This window comes from Apteryx mantelli, chromosome 7, assembly GCF_036417845.1.
Source record: "Apteryx mantelli isolate bAptMan1 chromosome 7, bAptMan1.hap1, whole genome shotgun sequence".
Classification (NCBI taxonomy): Eukaryota; Metazoa; Chordata; class Aves; order Apterygiformes; family Apterygidae; genus Apteryx; species Apteryx mantelli.
The window spans coordinates 39,989,293-40,012,129 of NC_089984.1; the positions used below are offsets into that span (position 1 = coordinate 39,989,293).

The 22,837-nt window shown below is 38.4% G+C and overlaps 1 protein-coding gene across 1 annotated transcript in view; it reads left to right on the plus strand.

Annotated features, from left to right (window-relative positions):
- Positions 1–22,837, plus strand: part of TACC2 (transforming acidic coiled-coil containing protein 2) — a 133,436-nt gene that overhangs the window by 67,456 nt on the left and 43,143 nt on the right. The window contains exon 7 of the mRNA XM_067299616.1: positions 19,048–19,205. Within this exon, the coding sequence (XP_067155717.1) occupies positions 19,048–19,205 (158 nt within the window). The remainder of the gene's footprint in view (positions 1–19,047; positions 19,206–22,837) is intronic.

The window sequence follows — 22,837 nt, forward strand, 5'->3', positions numbered from 1 at the left end:
TTTTGGTGCTGTTTGTAACACAGAATTCAAGTTTAGGTAGTCTCTGAAAATGAAACGTACCTTGTGTTTGCTAAGCATCTTTGGTTCTTCTTATCGTGACAGCAGTTTATTGTGGGGCCCACCTAGGTCAGAGAGACAGTTCTTGGAATGCTGTGAATTATACATAAACCATGTAAGTGTATACGGCATCCCTTATTCAGCTCTAGATTATTTTTGTAAGTAGGCAAACCCTAGTGGAGTTCCTTTTTCACAAACAGAAAGAAAATTACCAGAAGCTGTTTAAGGTGTGAGCCCAGTGAGGCCTCCACTGAAATGTAAAAGAAATGCTGTGTTAGGTGCTTCACATTTTAATGTTCCTGTTAAATATATCTGATCCTTTTGAATTTTTCTCCCTGCCCTGATGTGTATCCAAAATTATTACATAGCTTTAAGCCATCTGTTTCTCTGGAGTTAAATGCTTAATATGGGAGGTAGAACAACTGATGTTTTGCTCCCTGAGTGATGTGAAACATAATTTGTATGTGGGGCATCTGTTTACTAAATGCAGTGATGTGAAAAGAGTGATGGTTTCCAGCCCTTTCAGCTTATGCACCTAACTTCCCAGTACCCTGGTACGCTCACTGTAACAAAAAGAAACTTACCTCTTTGATTTGGAAAGCTGTTTGCTTGGGTTTGTTTTTTCTAGGCTTACAGATCCTCACTGTTAATCACATCAGTATTAGCTTATGAGCACCCAAAGGTTCTCCACTTTATCATTAGGCAAGAGGGGTGTCTCTGCATACAGAAGCAAAATGGTTAACTGCACTGAGCTTGTATGATGGAGCCGCTCCGGGTACGGTAGGCTTCCACATTGGCTTGTTTACCTTGGCTGCTCATGATATTCTCCCTACTTTCCCGATGGAAGATTCCATTTTTGCAAGAGGGATGAGCTCATTTATTTGAATGAAGAAAGCAGCCATCCTATTTATTAATCCTCTCTGCAGTCATCCCAATACGTAGAACTTGTGTGTTATTAGAGGGAAATGTATGCACAGCATCCAGAGCACGCATGCATTTGCATTTCAAATCAGCTGAGTCAACACAATATAATGGTCCTGCCTGTAGGTCCTTAGGGAGCCACAGTAGCTGACAATGTGTGCTTAAAGGGAGGGTCTGCTTTATTTTTTCCCTTCTTCTCCCCCCCCTCCACCAGTTTCAATAGCCAGTAGTCCTGTTTATAGAGGCGCTTGCACCGTAGCTGCTTCGATCACTGATGTTTAGCAGATGATTAGCCTGTCACAGTGGCTGAGATTTTATTTGATTTTATAAATAGTGTTCATCTGGACGGGGGAAAAAAAAAAAAGAAAAGCACTGGCAACAGTTCAGAGAAGAGAAGCTGCTGCTGGAGTGTTTCTGCTGTTGCTGCCACTGATGCAAGCAGCTGTTTCCATCTGCACTGCAGTATTGCAGCCTCTCCACAGTCAGACCTCTCAGGGCTTCTTGCTGGTGGAATTACCAACGAAGCTGGCCGTGCTTGCATCTAGCTCCAACTCAAGGGCACGCTGAGGATGGGAGGGTCGCAGTCTCTGCAGCAGGCACAGACAGGTAGCCTGCACCGGGAACCGTCAGAGGCGATGTAAGTGTGCATTCCCTTTGCTCTCCTCTTTTTGTACTGCTGGGCCTGCAACCTTTCTGCACTTAACCTATGCGGTGCGTTAAGGAAGCTGACTTCTGTGTCTGAGGCCTTTGTTTAACGTTAATTGCATTCAGCTGGAAACATAGTTAAGGTTTTGCTGTATTTTGCGAGTTGCATTTTATAATACTTTCCTAGCACGTAGGCACCTCGTTTGGACTGACCACCTCAATTCATTTGTGTCGAGCAATAGCTGTGTACCATATGTTTTGTCTTTTCATGTTTTGGGTGCGTAATCAATCAAACACAATGACCGTTTACAGTGAACAAAAAACATCCCCCACCTCCATCCCAAAACTACCACCTCTGTGTTTTCTATTTAAAATGCATAGCATGGAGCTGCATTTCACTGGGTTTTTTTCAGAGCTTCTCTTTGCTTTTTTTTATACAAATATTGTTTTTCAGGTCACATCACCCTTGTCAGCGTCAGCTACTGTCTTGGTATTATATCCTGTGATGAATTGTAAGAGCAAGGTGTCCTTAGATCTCTTCTCACTGAAGGCTAACTCTGAAGGGTAGATTTATTTGGGAAAAAAAGGAAAAGACAGACAATTATTGGTTATTCAGAACAGCATATCACCTTTTCAGAAGACTAAATTGTGTATGTAAAAAAAGCACAAATATCTATATACACATACAGAAAAAGCAGAGTCATCTCCCATTTGTAAATGGGATTTTGTCATTTATTAGTTGAGAATTTATCATTTTAGCCAAAAATCTCTTTTTTTGCCCCTCCTGTAAACTACTAAGCTAGCATGCTAGAGAGTGGCCTTTACGTCTTAATGTATTTTAGAAGAATTTTCTTGTCTCCTATTGTCTTTTCAGGTACATAGATCATATTTATTTAACATGTCTGAACACTGAGTTAATTTCTGATCATGTATTTTGGCAAGTTTTATGTATGTGTCTGCTAGGGCTAATATATAAACAGGTCTCATGTAGGTCATTTTTAATTTGTTTTAAAATGTAATATCTGCTTATTAAGGTAGATCTGATTAGAGTTCAGACATCATTTGTATATTGCAGAGAAGCAGCACTTCAGAGTCAATGGGGAATGACAGAGTAGTAAGTGAGGGTTTTACCCTTATAATAGGCCTAACAAAGCAGGTGTACGCTCCCTATTGTCATATTCCCATGTATCTGCAGATAGCTTTGCTTGAGACTGCGTTGCTATATTTTAAGATACAGGCCTAGCAGGATTTCTGCATCCTTTGTTCCTTTGGTGTATAGCTTCACCAATTAATAGCTTCACCAATTAATAGTACTAGATTCCTATATGCAGCATCATTTTAATGATACAGTGGAATAAATGCCTCATTATCTTTAAAGAATGGTAAATTACATTTTCACATACACAAACTGGGGTCTATTTTTAACAGTGGTCCAAGGACTGGGCAATAAAAGGGATGGAGATAGAGCAATGTTCAGTGTTTTTATCTGCTATTTTCAGTCTTGTAAGAATTCATTCTGTTGATGAACATGCTGATCAAAGTGTATTTTTCTTTTTTGTATTCTGGCACATGAGTCACTTACATTGTCATCTCTTTCAATGACTCCTTTTATACAGAAATATACTGATCTTTTGCAGTTAAAGTTATTGCTGTGGGGCTTCAATATAATCTTTTAAGGGCTAACATGCAACAGCTATACTTTTAGCTCAGAAATCATTCAATAACTGTTGATTCTCCTGGGAAAAGTTTGTAAAAGGTATTACTCATCATGTATTAAATAAATCAGTAAGAGCATGTGCTGTTTTCTTAAGTCCAGCTGCATACTCTTAAAAATATGATAAGTCTGGAGATGTTTCCTCATCCTTGAGAAAGTATGGGCCTGTTTTCCCGAAACAAGAATTCCATGACAGGATGTAAAGGTAATCAGTTCTGATGTGAAGTTTTGACTTTATGCCGTAATTAGAATATAACTTTTACCAAGGCTTTTTAAATAAGGTTTCATTTAACTTACTTGGCACACACAAGCAAATTGCTTGATGGCAATGGTAGTTCAGAGACAAAAAACATCTGGCTGAGTCCCAGGCAAGTCGGGTAACAGTCTGTCCAGTTACGGCTTCCCTGAAGTGATCACTCCAGCAATCAAGAGAGACTGGCTGCTTGAATGGAGACAGCTTTTTAACAACGGGAAAGCGGAGTGGGATTTGGCTGCCTGGAGTTCATTAGATTAAAGGCGTGTAAATCAGAAATCATCACTGAAATAGATTTATGCTAGCATCACAAAAGCACAAAGATGAACAAGTTTTTTAAATAGCTGCTGTTTAAAAGTTTCTCCAAAGTCTCCTATGATAGAAGTCTGCACTGAATACTAAATAGTGAATGTTGCTGAAATAAATTGACAGTATAATTTATGCTGAAGAGGAGCCTCAGTTAAGATTTGAGAGTGTATCCTTGATTAAATGTGCTCTGTTTGTGTGTGGATGCAAAGTCCCCTATTTTAATGTAAATTTGTTTCAGTTGGGGGTAAAAGTATTTGTAATAAAAACAGTTTTGACACTGTCAGGACTGGGTATTCTGTGGTTCACTGTGGATTGTTAGTAACTCAGTCACTGGCAGTAGACAATTGACCTTTTATTTAAAAAAAAAAAAAAGAAGAAGAAGAAGAAAAAAAGGCATTTCTGAATGATGGAAAGGGAAAGCCCAAGGGAAGCCCACGACAATAAAAGTTAACTGCAGATAAAAGTGGCGTGGTTCAGACCTTGCCATTGACATTATAAGCAGTCATGTGCTTTGCAAATTGGAGTAGGCACCCTAGTGGTCATGTCGTTGGCTGAATAAAGGGCTTGTTTCAATCAGATAATGGAAATGGACTCAGTCAAAATAAAAGCAAATGATACTATGATGGTGTTTAGTGTGTGTGCATTTGTTCTGATGCTTACATCTTTTGCACATGACTGAATCCTTGCCTGTGCAGTCGTTCCACGCTAAGATACCAGTTTTGTCTTTCTCGGGCTATGAACAGTATTCAGCTTGCCAAGCACTATCACTTATACTCCAGTGGTTTTCTTTTTAATAGTGATATATTTCTATCCCTTGGTAATTCTTCATAAGCATTAGAAAACTGGAATTGTTGGTAGCTCTTTAAATGTTGGTGGCTCTTCTAAAGGGTTCTCATCTCTGACTCATTTTATTTTTTCTCTGATTCAAAGCATTCCCTTTTCCTGGGCACTAAGTGCACCTTGCTTTTGTGGAGCACTATAGTCACTCTCCCTGTAGCAACCGGGCAGGATTTCCATTCAGTGCCTGTTTCTCGATCAGCTAAAGGGCTGATGATGTGTTATTTCCTCCCATCAGGAGCTCTACATGCTGCTTCTGTAGTATTTTCATCCCTTGCCAATCCAAGAGGAAAATGACTGAAGACTGAGCCAGCTCCCACTGAACTCAGTGGTGAAATGCCCACTGACTTCAGTGGGAGTTGGATCAGACCCCAAGAAAGAAATTGAATGTTACTGTTCGCTGGTGGCAGGCCAAGACGGTGCCCTTGTACGCTGTTTTTCAGTATTTCTTTACCTGCATGGTCTTTTTCTGTTTGTTGGTTACTAAAAAGATTCAGAAAAATTTAAACTGGGTTAACGCAGCCTTGCTCATGGGAGAGTGAGTAGCTGGTGTGTGTGCATGTGTATGTCACAGCAGTTAGTGTATGTACACAAAAACACAGCCTTTGCTTGCTACTACGTTTTGTATTTTTCTGTCTCCAGAATTTAAAAGAATCTACTGCATGTTTCTTAAAAGTTTGAAAGAAATTAGTCTGGTTAAATATTTGTGCAGTTTTATATGCTCATATGTAGGGAAATGATTTTGATGAATAATACATTCAAGAGTGGGAAAAGTACTTATACTGAAAGTATTGAAAATAATTCAGGTGTTTTGAGAGGAGGGAAATTCTGTCACTGAATTAATACTTAGTTAATCCCTTCTTGATACACAGTCTTGAGTGTTCTGCATATGTTAGACTTCTGCTTAGATTTTCTTTTCTTGTTCCTGCTTATTGACAATCATCAGTAAGTGTCCCCATCGATAAGCAGAACACACTTTATCTTCCAGATCTTTCTACTAAGTACGGTGAGTTGCAGGAAAACGTGGGGGTGTTTTACTTAAAAGAAAATGGACCAGCAGTAACAGGCAAATTCTTCTGTCAAGCTTTCCTGTCTTTTATACCAGCCTCCTTTATTTGAACCTAAAAGATCTCATTTCTGAAGTCAATAGTAGTGCTTCCTTTGATGTGAAAGGGTATTACATCAACCACTACATCTGTCACTAGAAGTAGGCAGGTCACATTTAGACTTGAGAACAAAATAGAAAGACCCCAGAATCACTCACCCTTCTGTTAGCAAAGCATGCCACACATCTGGCAAATATGTGTATATTTTAAAGCTCTGTACTGAATGATTTGCCCTATGCCATGCATAATGGGGCTGCTGTCGTCTATTATGTATTATGACATACAGGCAAATTGGAAAATGCTAAGTGATGTGAGGTAGTAAAAACATGAATGAAAAGGCATTCCTGCACTTGCATTGTGGCTGTCACTTCCAGCTTTTGCTTTTTGCTTTGCTTGACCCAGCAGTCGAAATACCTGCTTGTTAAATTTAAGTCAAAGATGCTTTTCAGTACTGTACATTTCAAGAGTTGATAGTCCGGGTGATTTAAACATTTTTCTAACATGATTATAGTACATGGGAAAAATAGTTCTATTATAAAAACATTTGCTTTGTTTTAAGACCTTATGCTAATAGAGAGCATTTGTATTTACTGATATCTTACATGTCATTTTCCTATTCATTTCTGATACTTTGTATGGATTTAGCTATGTAACAAACCTCTTATGCAGATCAGTTAAACAGACTTTTCAGCGGCAAAAGGCAGTATTTAACTGCATCTAGAATTTCAATGCAATTTGCATTTTTTAGGGGGAACTTGGAGTGTCTTAGAAAAAAATTGGGTTCCTCCATTTACTGTAAGAAGTAAACAAAAATTGACCTTTTTATTATGGAAAATTTTTCGAGGAAAAAAGTAGTGTGGCAGATCCCAGTCTGTGACATTTTAGGTTTTTTTTAAGGCAGAAAGTTCTTTGATGATGATAGTGATATAGAAAAATCCCTCCTTAGCTCTAGAAACCCAAGTTAAGTTTGCAGTGTAGACTTTCTAAAAGCTTAGCTTTGGTTTAGGTAAGTGTAGATATCTCTGAGACAGACCTCAGGGTAATGGTTTTTCAGAGTAGGGCTTTTTTGTTGTTGCTTCCCCACTGAAATGTTTGTTACAGCTCGTCTCCTTCAGCTATGAGGTGTGATCAATGAGGTTAATGGGTGGTTAGGAATCTTCTTGCCTTGGAGAGAAAGAATTGAGGCCATTGGTTCTGTTGGGATGAAACTTCGGGGGGAAAAAAAATGAGGCTTTTCATTTCAAGTTTCTTTCATTTAAGAAGAACCACTTTCTAAGGTTGGGACCCCAACCTTAGAATTATGTTCAAATTATGAGATAAGGCTTTTCTAAACAAAAGCCTGTATGTATGGTTAAATGTAGATCAGATTTTATTTGAAATCCAATAGTAGTTAGAATCAAAGAAGCTCCTGCTTTTGAGTTTTGATTTCCTTCAGCCTAGAAACCCGCGTTTATTGTTCTTGTTAAGTTTACTGCTCTCATTAAAAATGAATCCAGTGCTGTGAAGGGAACACGGTTTGATTTCTATGGGAGGAGGGAAGATGAGTGAGGAATTTGAATTCCTGTGTTTAACTTCTCAACTGCAGGACTGTCCTCTTCAAAATCCAGAGCACTGGAAGAAAAAGTTTGGAGCTGCTGTGTTTTGCCTTAACTGTGTTGGTAGGAAGTACATCTAGGGTGCCAGCTAGTGAGGTGCCCTTGTAAATCATCCATGGCTTTTTCCAGCATGCTATTGTACTGTATTGTAGGAACCTCCCTCAGCAGGGCTTTCTCACAGCACTTACTGTCAGGGACACTCTCACTGTGTTGAGAAAGCTGAAGCAGCATATAATGTGTAAACAGGAGAGGTAAAACTGTGGCTCTGCTGAAGTCGGTGAGAAATCTCTCAGAGAGCTACGCAGGGCCAGAGTCAGCAGAAGTATGTCACCCACCCCCTGAGTCAGGAGATGAAATAACTAAGGGAGGCTGATGCCTGATGAAGCTTTTTTGTCCCCTCCTTGTTAAGAGGTTCAGCCTGTTTCTGTCCTTTGCTCCTCTTGCTTCCTGGCTGTGTTTATAGGCGTGCAGCTGTTTCACATTTTGAAGTAAAGGAGTAAAGGTTAGCGAGGATCTGTGCGAAGTTCTGCACAGCTTCAGAGAGCTGTGCAGGGGTAAAATAGACCAAACAGGGAGCCGGTTGGTGCAGAGGAACTCTTCTCCCCTCTCCTATCTTGTTAAATGGACTCCCCCCCCCCACCCTCCATTTAGCCCTTATCTCCTTTGTGGAAGGAACAACAACAAAGGGAAAACAGTCCGATTTTTCACATATCGCTATTTTCATGAATCTCCAGGCCTCTCAAAATCAGCTGGTTCCTCAGTGATTACATGTCGTGTATCTTTGCACTTCACAATTGCTGTTATGTCTTCTGGTCCTGCTTATGACCTATGTGGCTGTGGAAAGCTAATTCCAAAGGTAATTCCAATAAGCAAAGCAATTGCAAATGTTTGGCTCTGGCTCCCAATGAATTATTGATTATTTTCCCTTGAGACCTGTGCATGATGCTGTATAGCTGTGATCACAGGCACCTGGCTTCCTTTCTAAGGGTATAGTTAGCAAGCTGTTGTTTCCTGGATTAAAACTTTAGAGCTTGGTACTGAAGGTAAAGGAAAGGTATCTGTCTTGAGTAAGAAATGCTTAAACATCAGCTACTGATTCAAATATCTATCCCTAACCTTGACAGTATTGTGAACCACAGAACAAAGTGCAGCACTGACTGGGATTGTTATGTGTTAACTGATTGTAACTATTTTTGTGGCAGATATTTTCTGGCTTGGATATTGGAGTATCCTGTATGTTGACTGTTTCTTCTTGTCTCTTAAGAGATTTGTGTATTTGAATTTTTAGCAGCTTCTGGTTATTTAGTGACATATTAGTACATTTGTGGTCGTGATGTCTGAAGATAAGTGTCTTTAAATGATATTTTCCTCTTACTCCTCTGAGAATAAATCATCTTCCTGAAAAGAACACAGAGATTAAAAAACGTACAGGTCTTTCAATTCAGAGTCCTGTTTCTGTAACATAGATGTTTTCATTTTTCAGACTGAAGCCAGTAAAAGGAAAAGCAGGCTGGTCAGAAAGAACGGGGATTAATTTCATCATTCATTTGTATCAGTAGTGTTGAAAAACAAACCCTATTAGATCTCAGTAAAAGTGTTAAAAAGGAAAATTTTAAAGTGAATTTAATGCAGTAGAGGGAACTTGGTGCTAATCAGTTAGAAAAATGAGTTAAATAGTTTGAAGAGCTGCTGTAAGTATGCGATGCTACACCCTTCTTTTTTTTTTTTCCTTCAGATGTGGCTTCCCACAGCTTGAGATATTTCTTTCTTGTTGCTGTGTGAAAGCAGGAAATGGCTTTTGTTGGGGGGAGTGTGAATTTGGCTTCTGCACAAAATGCTCTCAAAATCACTGAATAAACAAGCAGAAAAAGCTGGAAAAATAATTCCTTCTGCCTGTCTCAGTTATGATAAGGAGATTATTTGTAATGTAATAGATTGAAAAACAAAAATCAGTGTTATTTTTAAGTTGGTTATGCCCTCTTAGTTCTCTTCTGCTGCAGTTTTAATCCTATTCTGTAAATGTAACCATCTTGTGAGAAAAAATTGCCCTTTTTATAGCGTGTGTTTAATGTTCAAGGAATTTGTAGATTTTCTTTTGTAATCTGTTCTAGAAAACTGACCTGTGTGGTTTGGATAACACACAATGTATTTTCCATTGCTAAAGTCCCATGTAATAATTTGAAAATAGAAGACAAGGCATTTTATTTGTTACCTCACCTAGGTAAAACATAAAATCCAGATTCTTGCATCTCAGTTCAGACACTAAGTTGCCCAAGTTGCAAGTTACATGCTATCAGAAGAGCAGTGAAGCCCCTCAGTAGCGTTACACCAGCACCAGTATATAATTGAGCCGTACTTGCTCATTCCCACCAAATTTACACTCATCGAAGTCATTAACAGTCCAGCTGAACTGTCTTCCCTGACTTGCACTGGGGCAACAGAGGGCATTTCGCTATTGGGCTCACAGTAAGGAGAAGCAGAAAGCTGCACAAAGCAGGAAAACAACTCTAGCTGCTTCTGAGCATAATTCAGGATGATCCGCCTCCCTTGTGTCCTTAAACTAAAACCTTGTGCTTTTCATAACCCATCATTTATGGGCTGGGAAGCATCACCTTCGATGTAATATTGATTGTTTTTCTGTGGAGCCATGTTTTCCGCAGGACTTGTAGGAATATTTATGCTGAAATAATCTTGAAATCTTTCTCTGGAGAGTAGTGCCTGCCCTGCTCTCTGAACACATCTGCATTGATATGAGTTCTTGTATAATTGCATTGCACTAAGGTAGGTCTCTGTCATTTCAGTGGAATGGGATTTATTTGATTAAAAACTGTATTTTTAAGTGAAAACTGCAAAATATACTTCTCTGTTGCTTTGTAGCTCAAGCCATAAAGTGGTCACATGACATTTATCCAGTTCTTATGTTGGGCAAAATACCTCTGTTGAGGAAGAAAATGCAGCTGATTTTAAAGAATATTAGTTTTGCTTTGCAAAAGCCCATGATGGCAAAACATAATTTCCATCTAAACCTCCCAACTTTGATTATGATATATTCTTCTTATAAAAAGAGTAAAAAGAAAAAAAAAAGCTTTTTTATTGCTAGCTGTTTTGCTGTTCCACAATATTATTTGTATTGGGGTTTTAATGTATCAGAAAGATAACAAGACAAAGAATGAAGATACCTAGGAAATTGGCTTAATTCCAGGTGGAGGATGTCTTCTATAAAGTTATTTTAAATTGCCCAGATTCAAGAAGCTGAAGTTGTACCCATTTTTCCACAAAGTCACATCCAGTTTTAAAATAAATACAAGGAGAGATCTACAGGGCAGCAATTATGAGTGTTATAAAGTGAGACTAGGGAGATACCGCAGCACTATAGTCTAAACTGAAATAATCCTGTAATGAGGAAAAAACATTGTGTCAGGCTTTGCAAGGCAGAAATTATAAAATATACCACCAATTTTGCAAGGCAGGTGAGTAGCCCAAGGTTTAAGTGACTTTTCTGGTACATATGTATACATATTCTGTACCTATGCCATGTGTATCATATAGCAGATGAAAAAATTCCCCCGGGGGTGATATACTTGCTTAGTATAGATTCAAGTGTAGAAAGCTGTGAATTCTCTTTTATTTCTGTTATAGTCTAGGGCATTTTGCATTTCACTGGAGCAGACCCTCAGAATTCATCAGAGAAAAATACACTTTAGATTTGCTGTGGCTACCCTGTAGATACCAAACATTATTTTATTTGCATGAATCACATGTAAGGCTTGATTCTCATCTTGTGTGTGCAAATGAGTAATAATGATGATGAGACAACAGAATTACACCACTGTGAGCAGGATTTGAGCTGAAGACCAGGTTGATGATCTGACTGTGTTTCCTCCTCAGCATCTTCTTGTGACTGATTTTGCAGTTTGTCTCTTCACAGTGTAGGCTTGCTGTGAATTTATTTAATCATAGGATAGATGATCTTGTCACTGAATAACCTTACAACAGCATGAGAGAAGTCCATTAATAGTTAATGGTCAGAAATGTGTCCCTAAAGGAACTGTCTTGTAAATAGAGTCCAGTGACACGTAAGTGACATGTTTGATCCTCCCCCATCTCCTGACTCAATATAATAGTGAAGTCCAGCACTGAGAACATTCCCCATGGGGAGAAAGAGAAGGGAGCAAGGAAGGTGGTTTTAAAAGGTCCCTGATAAGTTATGGACCTTTTAGCTTTGATAGGCTAGGCTAAGGTTAACGGTTTTGCTCTTCTCTGTTCAAAAAGTTTTCAGAACCATATGTTCTATTGAACTGTTTTTGAGAAGTTTTATCATTTTAATGATGTATTTTATTAGAGAGAAGGGAAATATTGCTTGTGTGAGGGTTATGCCTAATACTATTTGTTGTATTCATCTCTGTTGTTTTTTTCATACCATGCATGTAAGAAATCCTTCAATACTAGTCTTGATAGGTAGATTAATTCAGATACCAAAGATTAATATCTAATATATAAAATAACCAGGTGAATCTGTCATTGTACCCATCATGTTTTCTACATCTTGCTGAACAAATTTTAATTGTTTAGTATTGTTGGATATTCAAAACGTAGGCAAACAATGACAATCATAATATTAAAAGAAGCTAACTGAGGAATGTCATGTTAGCTTGAAGTCACTGAGTAGGCAAATACTGTACAAAAATATTTATACAAAAAAGTTAAAACATCTTTGACATTACCCTAACCTGGTGCTGGGGAGAAATAACCTTTTGTTTCAACTGTAGAATATTCTTGTCCTAGTGAGTAGGCTGGGGGGGTCGGCTGATGGCTGCTTGCCTAATCTGGTGACTTAATCTCCAGGAAATGGATTACAATTTGGGCTCTCTTGGTGATTTTGAATTTTGATCCAGAGCTGTATTTGTAACAGTCTGTTAAAAAAAAAAAACAAAACAAACAAACAAAAAACCTCTGTATTTCAGAGTTCTGTAACTGCAACATGAATGATGCCACAAGATGAACTATAGGGGATCATCCATTATTGTATTTTGTAGAAACAGAAGAGTAAAAACCCAAATGTAATATATACCACTACAGCAGTTTTAAAGGTTTTAGTTTTTGTTTTTCTCTGGACTCTGCATAAATTCATAGCAATTAGCTGTTCATGCCATTAAGAGATTCCCAGTAGATAAGGCAAACTTAAGGTGGATGCAGAAATAGAAGTGAATTGACCAAGACCATGCAGCAGTTCAGTGGCAGAGTTGAGAGTATGATTGATCTTCACTCTGGAGAGATCTGTCACTGAAACATGCTGTTTCCATGTTGTTGGGTGGTTTTGGTTTTTTTGGTGGTGGTGATAGGTTTGGGGGGGTTGTGGTTGTGGTTGTTGTTGTTTTTAAGATTTATCTGGAAAAATCAATTGTACTATGAAAAATGGGACCAGGATTTTGACCAGCATTTGAAAAGGCTTTGTCAGGCTGTTCACAGTGGAAGAATTTTGACTGAAATTAATGTGCATCTGTGAATGCCTTGCCTCTGTGGCTTTAGAAACCCTAAAGCTTAAAGTTACTGGGTATTTTTTCAAATCTGTCAGTCTGCGTGGCTCTCATCAGTGTAGTGTCTGTGCCTGTTTAAGTAACATGCGAACTGATTGACCTCAGAAGTGCAGAGCCAGTTCTGCATCCTTGGTTCTGATTTCATCAGCAGACCAGATGAATTATTCATGCAGGTTTTATGAGGATCATATCCAAAAATGATCGATGGAAGTGAGAGTACAGAACTCATTCCTCCTTTTTATTTCCAGCTCATCTCCCAATGGGATTACAGACATGAAAAACAAAATTCATCTCCAATACTATATCGAACATTGTAAGGAATCACTTTTTTCTTGCTGATTTAGATTTCTCTCTGGTGTATGATGAATTGTTTAATAAATAATGACATGAAATTTATACCTTAGTTTTTAATATAACAGCTACAGATGCTTTAGAGGCCTAGATCTAATTGAATCTGTGCATTGCTTTTAGATGTTGCCACAGATAGTGTTCATGAATTAACAATGCAGTATTTACTCATTTAGGTCCTTTCATTGCAAGGCTTTTGGAATCCCTGTTGATCTAGGAATACTGCTAGTATGTTTAGTGTACAGAAATCTCAACACGGAAATCAAGCATTGTGGGGTTCTCAAGATGTCCATTTGTTAACAGAAGCATGTGCTTTGTGCATTCTTATGTGATCACTAAGGCCCAAGGGAACAAATCTGCAGATGACTCTGCTATGGTCTTACATGGGCCCTAAACTGCAACTCTAGCCACATGCCAAGAACTTGTAGATGCAAAGGTGAGATGAAGAAAAAACACAAAGTATCCCTTTCTCTCTCTACCCCCTCACGTGTTTAGGACTACAACTATATGTCAAGAAAAATCTGTGGAAGTTATTGCTAGTTAAATTGATCAAGTAGCTTAGCATCATGGAGGAAGGACATGAGAATATGAGAAATTACTCATCTCTGAGACAATCACTTTCTCTGCAAGTTTCCAAAAGTCCTGCACATAATTAGAGGGCAATGTTTAAACAACAGGATCAGTTTGGTGGAGTGCCGGGTGGGCATCAGTAATGCTGCAGGTTTGATTGACAGTCTGTATGTTCTATATGAGAGACTTCAATCAACCTGGGCTGTGTGCATTAATAAGGCAAATTTGTCTTATTTTGTTCTGAGTGAAGAGTAAAGTTTGGGTGAAAATATATGAGTTTAAATATAGATAAACAGAGGCTCTTCTGCTTAGTTCTGGTGGAACAGAGCACCGTGAAGCTGGTCTTGATATTGTTACTTGTGGTTCTGCAGTCCCCAGCTGGTAGAAAGCAACTGTTTTGGCTCCATCCCACTCTCCCCACTCCCAGCACAGAGCGCTCTTAGAAGATGAAGGGAATCCAACTACTGGCTTCAGAACTCCCAAATATTACACAACCATTCCTCTCCAGATGTACACAGCACATACCAATAGTTCAGTGCACCATAAAGCAGTTAGGTATGGATTTTTTTCTGAAGGAGGATATATGGTAAATAAAAAGTCAGTATAGAGTTGATTTTAAGGGAAGTAACATTGGATTCATCAGTAGGAGATGGTACTCCTGACCTCAGCCCTTTTGTAAAAGCTCTACTATAGGCCCCTTGTTTTGTTTGTTTTAAATATCAGACATCCTTTTCTCCCATTCTTGCTAAATAAAACCTGAATGTATGCTTACACTGCTTATACTGCTGTAATGTAAATATTAGAAAAACTTGAGACAAATTACAGGGTTCCTGATATGGCTGAAGGCATTGTAACAGCTCTGTTGCAAATTATTTTTTACTGAACCTAGTCTCCAAGTGACAACAGGAATTACCTCATTTTAGTGACTGTAATGCTTGAATAGGGAAAACAGAGGCAGTGGAATGAAGAAATCTTTTTCTTTCTTACTGAGTGCTTTCCAGCTACAGTTACAAGGAAGCTATTTTTCATTCGGAAGTAAGGGAGGACCTAAAATTATAAGCATCTGTGGGTTACTGAAAAAAAGGTAATATACCTTATAAGGCTGGATTTTCGCAAGGCCGAAGGTGAAGAAGAGAGGTCAACCCTCCCTTCCTTATATTCTCCTGAAAGTTGTATAACAGGCCAGGTGAGACCCCAAAGTTTCCAGGTAAGAGTGGGAGCACTCCCGCTTCACAAGCTGATATAGTGTTGCCAGGGTTGTATTGATGTAGTATGATTCTTGCATTTCTTGCTGCTCTGCATCATGCAGAAAGTCTGTATGTGTTGTATTTGCTGTTTACTGACCATCTTTAGAAAAGGAAGATAAAAGAGATGGACTGGAAGAATATTTCTAGACATTTTGTACTTGATTTCTATTATCTAATTATTTTGTAGCTTCTACTATCCATAACTTTTTACATTTTTGTCCATTATGTACAAAACCCAAAGGATACAGATGGAAAGATACCTATGAAATATTATCATGGCAAGCTCCCACTAATTTCCCAAGTTGACTAAAAGAACGCATGAATGTATGCTCCATCCTTCATTGCTTTCCCATAAAATAGTCCTCCAAACTTAGGCTCTGCACTTGCATGCCCTGTCTCAACAACTTTACAAACCAGGACCAGCAAGAGTTTTCCATCTCATAAATCCATGTTTCCCACCTCAACCTGCTTCATCCTGGACTGGAACTTCAGACTTCAGAATAATATTCTAGATGAGATAAGAGCTCTTCCTTAGTAAGAGCTGGCCCACAGTGGCATCTGTGGCAGCTGCTCCTTGCAGGGCAGTACTACTTTGAGTTGGTGCTGATTCTCACAGCTTATCACCTTTTGACAGTCTGTTTTATGTCATGAACTTTAGAGCAGCATTACTTTTTCTGTATATTCCTTGTATTTCTGAGAGAAAAAAAATTATGAATAGAACTGGCTGAAATATGCAATTTCTGTTTCACAGGAAATCCTGTTGTTCTGGGAAAGTCTTTTGTTACAGTCTGAAAATAAGACTGTAGTCTTAAAACTACCTTATGCAAAAGAGAGCATGCATATTTCCACTTACGCAAACTGACTTGACTCAAGACAGGGTATCAGGTTTCCAGGATACGTAACATAGACCTTGGAGCATGGTTCTAGTATGAGCTTCCAGGCTTTATGCTCTCTTCCATAAACCCTTTGGCTATGACAGAGAACCTTTTTCTGGTATTGAGCATCCCTTCTTATTTCCTTGCCAAGTATCTTATTTTGCTAGCATGAGTGCACCTCATAACAAACTCAGCGACATTTCATTAAAGAAAGACAATTCTTACTGGTTACACTGCTGCTCATGGGGGTGTGCAGGTGGAAATTAGCAGTATTGCATCAGAATCTTTTTGTGATTCTTAAACTGTAGCAAAACAAAGTTGTGTGCTGAAGGTTAGAAACTGGAACTGTCTGTCCACAGGCTCAGGAAGTGCCCAGAATGGAAGTTCATATTCACATGATAAACTAAAAAAACCAAGCATTTCTCTTTACTTCAAATTCTTCATTTGTTTGAAGAAATGCTTATGTCCACCTCATCCAAGGAAGAGACCAAGTACTCATTTAAAAGGAAGATAAGCATAAGTAAAGTCTCTATCATTAAAATAAAGGAGAGCACAGAACTGTGCCATTAAGTCAGTTTTTACAAAACAGCTGCAGACATGAATAGCACATGAAAATAGAGATTTTTTTCATTTTCCATTATATTATATACGTCTTTATTTACTTGATATACCTGCTATAGAGAGAGTTAGGAAAAAAGGGTCTGAACATATGCAACTCTTACTGTTTTATGATTACAGATCAACACTATTTGTCACAGTCACATGAAATCCGGAGAGATTTGCATTGCCTTTAATTTTTTGTTTTAGGTGATAACTTTTTAGATTTATTTTTATGACGCAAGAAACATCTCTATACTAGAAGGGTGTCAAACTAACTCTGTTTTTGTGTGATTCTTCAATTTAAGTTTCCTGAAACAGCTCTGTGAAAGAAGAAAACGTTTTTCTGCTGAATAATTATTGTGTAACTTTATTTACAAAAGCTCTTTGTTTGTAGCTATTCTTAAGCTTAAAATGTCTTGAACTTAAGGAGTGGTGCATCTTTGAAGGGATATAATTTAAAATGCCACACCCCACCTCTTCCAATTAGTCTGTTCTGGTCTGTAGCTTGGTGAGTGAATATGGTTTAAGCAGCGACACAAAGTTGCAGCAGTAGATGTAATTGATAGCCAGACACTATTTTTGAGCAGTTCCTTAGATAGTGACAAAAGCTTGCTAAAAGAATTCTCAAAAAAAAAAAAAAAAAAAGAAAGAAAAGCATCCGAAGCTCCTTACTCTTTGCTGATGTGGAGGTGATCAGACAACAAATGACAGCAGAGGTAGAGGTTGATTCCAGGCTGTGGCATGCACCATGACAATGAGTGAGAAGACTGGAGCCCTCACTGAGAAACTGCAGAGGCAGCTGGAGAGAATCGAATCTGCTTTGCCCCTTAAGCTGTCAGGAGCAACATCAGTGTCTTTTCTTCTACAGAATGCATAAGGCTTCATGCTGTGAGAGATTTAGGCAAATGGAATAGAATGCAAATCCTGTACTTGTACTTCTTCTGACATGGAACTGCCTAAAATAGCCATGAGCTTCAAGAAACCAAACAGAATCTGGCAGCTCAGAGTTATTTTTTAACTTGAACAAAGTGTGAGGAGTTCTCAATTCTGTGTATTGTATCAGCATGGCTTGTAGAATGGTTCTGGGGATGAAATGGCTTTTCACTTAATGGCAAATTTTGTCCCTACTGTAGTGGGCATGCTGGATGTGGACAGCTGTGAGAGGTGGAGGAGACTGCAGCCCTGCAAAGAGTCCCTGGAACTTGGCAAGTCAGGCCTGTCCTTCAGGAAACTGGCATGTCATTCAATTCATGTTATTGCAGACCAGGGGTGAAAATATGCTTCTGACCAGCAGAAATGCTTGCTAAATATTTAAGAAGACACTATTGTTACTGCACTCTTTGCTAGCAAAAAAGCTTCAAAAAGAATTTTTTAAAAGTTAAAATTTAGTCTCAATTTGGTTTAAGAACAAATAAAATCTATAGCTTTCAGATCTAGAAGGGCAGTTTCCTAAAGTGGTGCTCCTGTAAGAGCAAATTATATGTCCTTCTGCAATGCAAACTTTCATTTAATGTTTAGGTTACTCTTCGTTTTGTACAGTTGCTTCCTTTCAAGCTTGCATTTCATTTGGTTGGCTCCATTTTGTGTACTGTTGTTTCCTTTCTGTGCTTGGACCAACCCATTGTGGTCCTTTTGTTCTTTTGGGCCTGCGTAAGCACGCAGGGGTGGAAATGGTTTATTGACAATACCAGGACTCCATGCGTTGTCCAGTGTTGTCTTACCTTGTGTGACAAACTCATATGCTTACTGTTCCTAAAGGGCTATGGAAAAATTCTGCTAAAATCAAATATAGTATTTCCATGGTAATGGGATATACAAAGGTTTGCTGCACCTCAGTTATCTCAGTGTGTGCTTTCCTACCTGTAGGAGCACACACACAACTTTGATGCTGTTTTAGAGTCTTTCTTTGAAACTATGAAATGATGAAGCTATGAAATTCTCTTGAGAAGTTTGTACACTTGCACCAAAGAAACTTTCGGAAACTAATACAGACATTCTAGTGTTGTTGTCTTCATGGCTGAGCCTCCTTTACAGTAGAAAACAGGCTCTGTGGGATGGATTTATTTCCAAATGTATGTCCGTTTTTGTAACACAAAGAAATCTTAAGTGACATAAAGATTTCTATGGAGAAGACCATGAACATGATATTCCACTCTAGAAATCATACTGTGATGTAAATCTCCTTGTGGGTTGTCTTTGGAAAATGCAGAGATAGCCTGATGGCTGAGGTTTATGCCGTCAGCTCAGAAAGCCTGTACTTACAAGTATGACTTGTTCTCTACAAATGTGAATCTTCATTCTGCTCACTAGTCAAGACTGTTAAGGAATCTCTCTCTCTCTCTCTCTCTTTGTCTCCCTTTCTCTCTCCCCCCCTCCCTCTTTTTCTCCCTCCCTCCCTCTCTTTCCCTCTCTCTTTTGTTTGGTTTTACCCAGGAGCTCTGACTCTGAAGAAGCATTTGAGACCCCGGAGTCCACCACACCAGTAAAGGCTCCACCTTCACCTCCACAACCACCTCCTGAAGCAGCAGCAGCAGTTGTAGCAGACATAGCGGAACAAGAAATAAGACCCCAGCTGCCCTTGGAAGATGCAGGTAATAAGCACATAATGAGTAGGACTGGTTGCTGAAGAAGATGAAACTAAAGGGAGGTATCTGTGTTAGCACAGACAAGGAATGGATGCTAATAAAAAGTTTCCTAGAAGATTAGTTTGTGTGTGTTGGGTATTATCCATGCTGAGAGGAAAACCCCTGACTCCTCCTGGAATAAAGCATTGGGGAATCAGTCCATGATATTTGAGAAATAATAACGGAAAACTAGAAAAACTTTTTTATTTCCTGATCAATAGAACTTCATTCCCTTCTCCCAATATTTTAGGAGCTTTACAGAGTCAGATGACTAGAGAAAGGAGGTATGAGATACAGATACTTAGGTTAACATCACTAATAGTGACAATTAATAAAATATTATTTTCAAATATACTGAAATCTGAAATAGAAGGTAAACAAAAAGCTCTTACAGTGTCAATAGAAATATTAATATTAGCTCCACGATACAATGCAGGAGTAACACAGCATTGTGTGTGAATGTGTGTATAATACACATGTATAAAAATTGGAACATAATGACAAAGTAACCTTTGAAAAGGGAATATTGCATTGAAAAACCAGTGCTCTTTGATCTACAAATTGGGTAATGGAATATAGCAGAGTAGAAAGCGTTGTGTTAGCAAGGAGTCTCAAATAACTTTGTCTGAGACAGCTCTACAGTTTAAGATCAAATTCCCTATCATGCTTTCTTTTTTTTCCCTCAGAGAGGCAAGACAGCTTGATCACCTAGCTAAATTCCACAAAGGTAATTTTACTCTCAGCAGACTAAAGTTCATTTGTATTTCATTTGGAAGGATGCATAGCAATGCCATGCAATGATTGCCATGCAAAGCTTCCACTCTAGAAGTGGCTGTGTTTAGCAGTGGGTGAAGCAAAATCCATGAGTGGTGAATAGATTATAAAGGCCGTTGAGCTTTGATTTAGATCTTTGGGGAAGTGAAAAATACATCTTGGAAATGTCTTGAGTCACTTGAAGCATTTCTGGAACTTATGCATTAAGGAACACTCTTTGAGATCATTATTTATGATATGTCTTTATAAGAAGTTAAAAAGATGTCTGACAAACTGATTCCACAAAATAAAAATGAAGTAGAAGAAATATGACACTTTTCCCTTTCTCCTGTTACAGATCCCTCTTCATTGTAGCAAACAATTTTCCTCATCTTCTTTTCTATTTTTTGGTCTTAATTTCTGTGATTACAAAATAATTTAAGTGCTGAGAGAACAAAAGATTGGATATGATAAACAGGATTAACGTGTGTTTTTAATTACTGCAGTAGATTATCTTCAAACCTTTGATTACACATGTGCTTCCCTGTTACATGTGATTCTTTTCTCTCTATATCCCAAATCTACCCCTTCTTTCTTTCAGATATTCCTGAAGAAAGAGAGGAAACTGAATGCATCTATTAATAACCAGTGTGAACTGTACTCTATTAAAGACCATTTGATATATTTGTGCTGCAAAGATTAAAACATTTCATTTGCAGATAAAACTTGTCCATGGGAGGCAAGTTACTGCAAAATAATAAAGCTATGTTCAGCATTCCAAAATTATGCAAGATGCAGGGTAATTTTTGTAAGTAAAGGAAGATGTGTAATGCAGAAAGATTTCAAATGTAGGAGGGCAACACAAAGCATTTGTTTCTGAAATCTTTTAGAAGATATTGGTGTTACTAAGACTGTAACTAAATAAACAGGTTTCATTAAAAGAGGAATAAGGAATATGGGGAACTGGAGAGCCTGGTACACGGTGAGAGAAAGCAACATCCAGCTGGGTGTTCTGGTTTGCCAGCCACATGACTTTGTCTTCTCAGTGAGGTTGGTGATGGAGCATGTGTTTGGGTGGAAGAAGGAAGCATAGTAAGTGTTTAAAGGATTATTTCATCTATGACTGACAGTAGCTACTTCTGCAGACGGTTGCAGTTATGCTGCATGATATCATTAGCGCAACAGCTGGACCCCGCTGCTGGAAAGCCAAAAGGAGAGTTTTTAATTAGCTTGACTTCAGTGCTAGCTTAATAAATATGATGAAAGTGAAATATAGTGAAATTCATCCTGGGTTTGTGCCAGCTCCTGGCAGTGTAAAAACCTGCTGCATGGCTGCAGTCCATCAGCAGCAAACTGTTGTGCCTGAGCAGAACAGGGGAGTCAGGACAAGGAGAAGGCCTCTGTCAGGGGAAGAGTCTGGAGGAACAGAGGAGTAACGGAGCATTTAGGAAAGCTCCTCTGAACCTGACAAAGTGTCACTAATGAGCCCTTCCATTCCTCCATTAATATTTTGTTTGCTGTGGAGAACATGGGTTATACTGTTGAGGCAAATGACTTTGAGGCCGCTTTGTATTTTAAAATGTTGCTAGTATTTTAAATTATTGTTTGAGGTGCTTTTCTGTAGGCCACGTGCTTTAAACACACACTCCCCAATACTTGCTGATCCTGTTCAGGTAGAATGAATGCATAGGAGATGGCAGATCACCAGCCTGTCTCATCAGCTCCTTGTAGCAGCATCCTCTTCTCCTTTGTTCCAAGCATCTGAGCACCAGAAAATTCTCCAAGCCAAGGCAAGCTCCCAAATTCCCTGTTTCTGGCCAGGAATGCTTGCCTCAGCAGGGGCTTTTTTTCATCTCCCCCTGCTTGCCCCAATTGTTTGATTACATCAAGTTATATACACAGAAGAGCTGTAAGAATTGTAGTCCCCTCTATGTGTTATAGCCCACTGGTAAAAGATATGGGAGACCTATATTTTATTCCTTCCTCTCTCTGGGGAGTTGAAGTCAGGCTTACCAGTAGAGATACAATGACCCAGACAAAAATAAACTGAGTTTTTGGCATGGAAAATATTCTTCTTCCTCGTGAAGCCTGATACAGAAGAAATTAAAATGAACTTTATATCCAGCATTTTCTCTCAGAATGAATGGCAAAGGTATTTTTACAAAAATTTAAAAAACAGTGCTGCTAACTGATTTCATTAGTTCAAAGACTTTTCATAACAAGCAGGAACTTGAAATAAAGCAACTGTGTTTCAAAATGTGTGATGTTAGATAATTCCAATTCCTATATGCTGTAGGCCAAGTGTGCTTGTCATTAATACTGTACTGAGATTCATTATAATGGAGTGTGTGTGGGGGTGTCTGTATGTCATACTTATCTTTCAAGGGTATTTTTTGGTTTGTTTTTGTTTAGAAACATTAGCTTCTTTTGATTTGCTTTGTTAGGTCTGGTTAAGTTTTGTTTCTAAGCCTTTCAATATAATGTTCTTTTTTGTTTGCAAGTCACCAGTGTTAAGGCCTTCTATTTTCAGCCTTTTGTTTTTTTCCCCCTATTTTAGAGTTATGTCAACAAAGGAAAAAAATACTTAACTGTCTTAGCACACAGTGCAGCTCAACCATAAGATGTCATAATTTAAAGGGAGAAATATGTTAAAATAACTAGAAGTACTTTATATGTTTTAACTCCTTAATATATTTTCATTATTCATAAAGAAATAACCAAAATTTAAGTCCAGTAAGCTAGTAGCTGGTGCTGATGTTTCATTTGCTTTCCTCTGAAAATATCTTTAGAACAAATCTGGAGTTGCCTCCAGATTTTTTTGAAATATTTCTTTTGTGAATGCATAT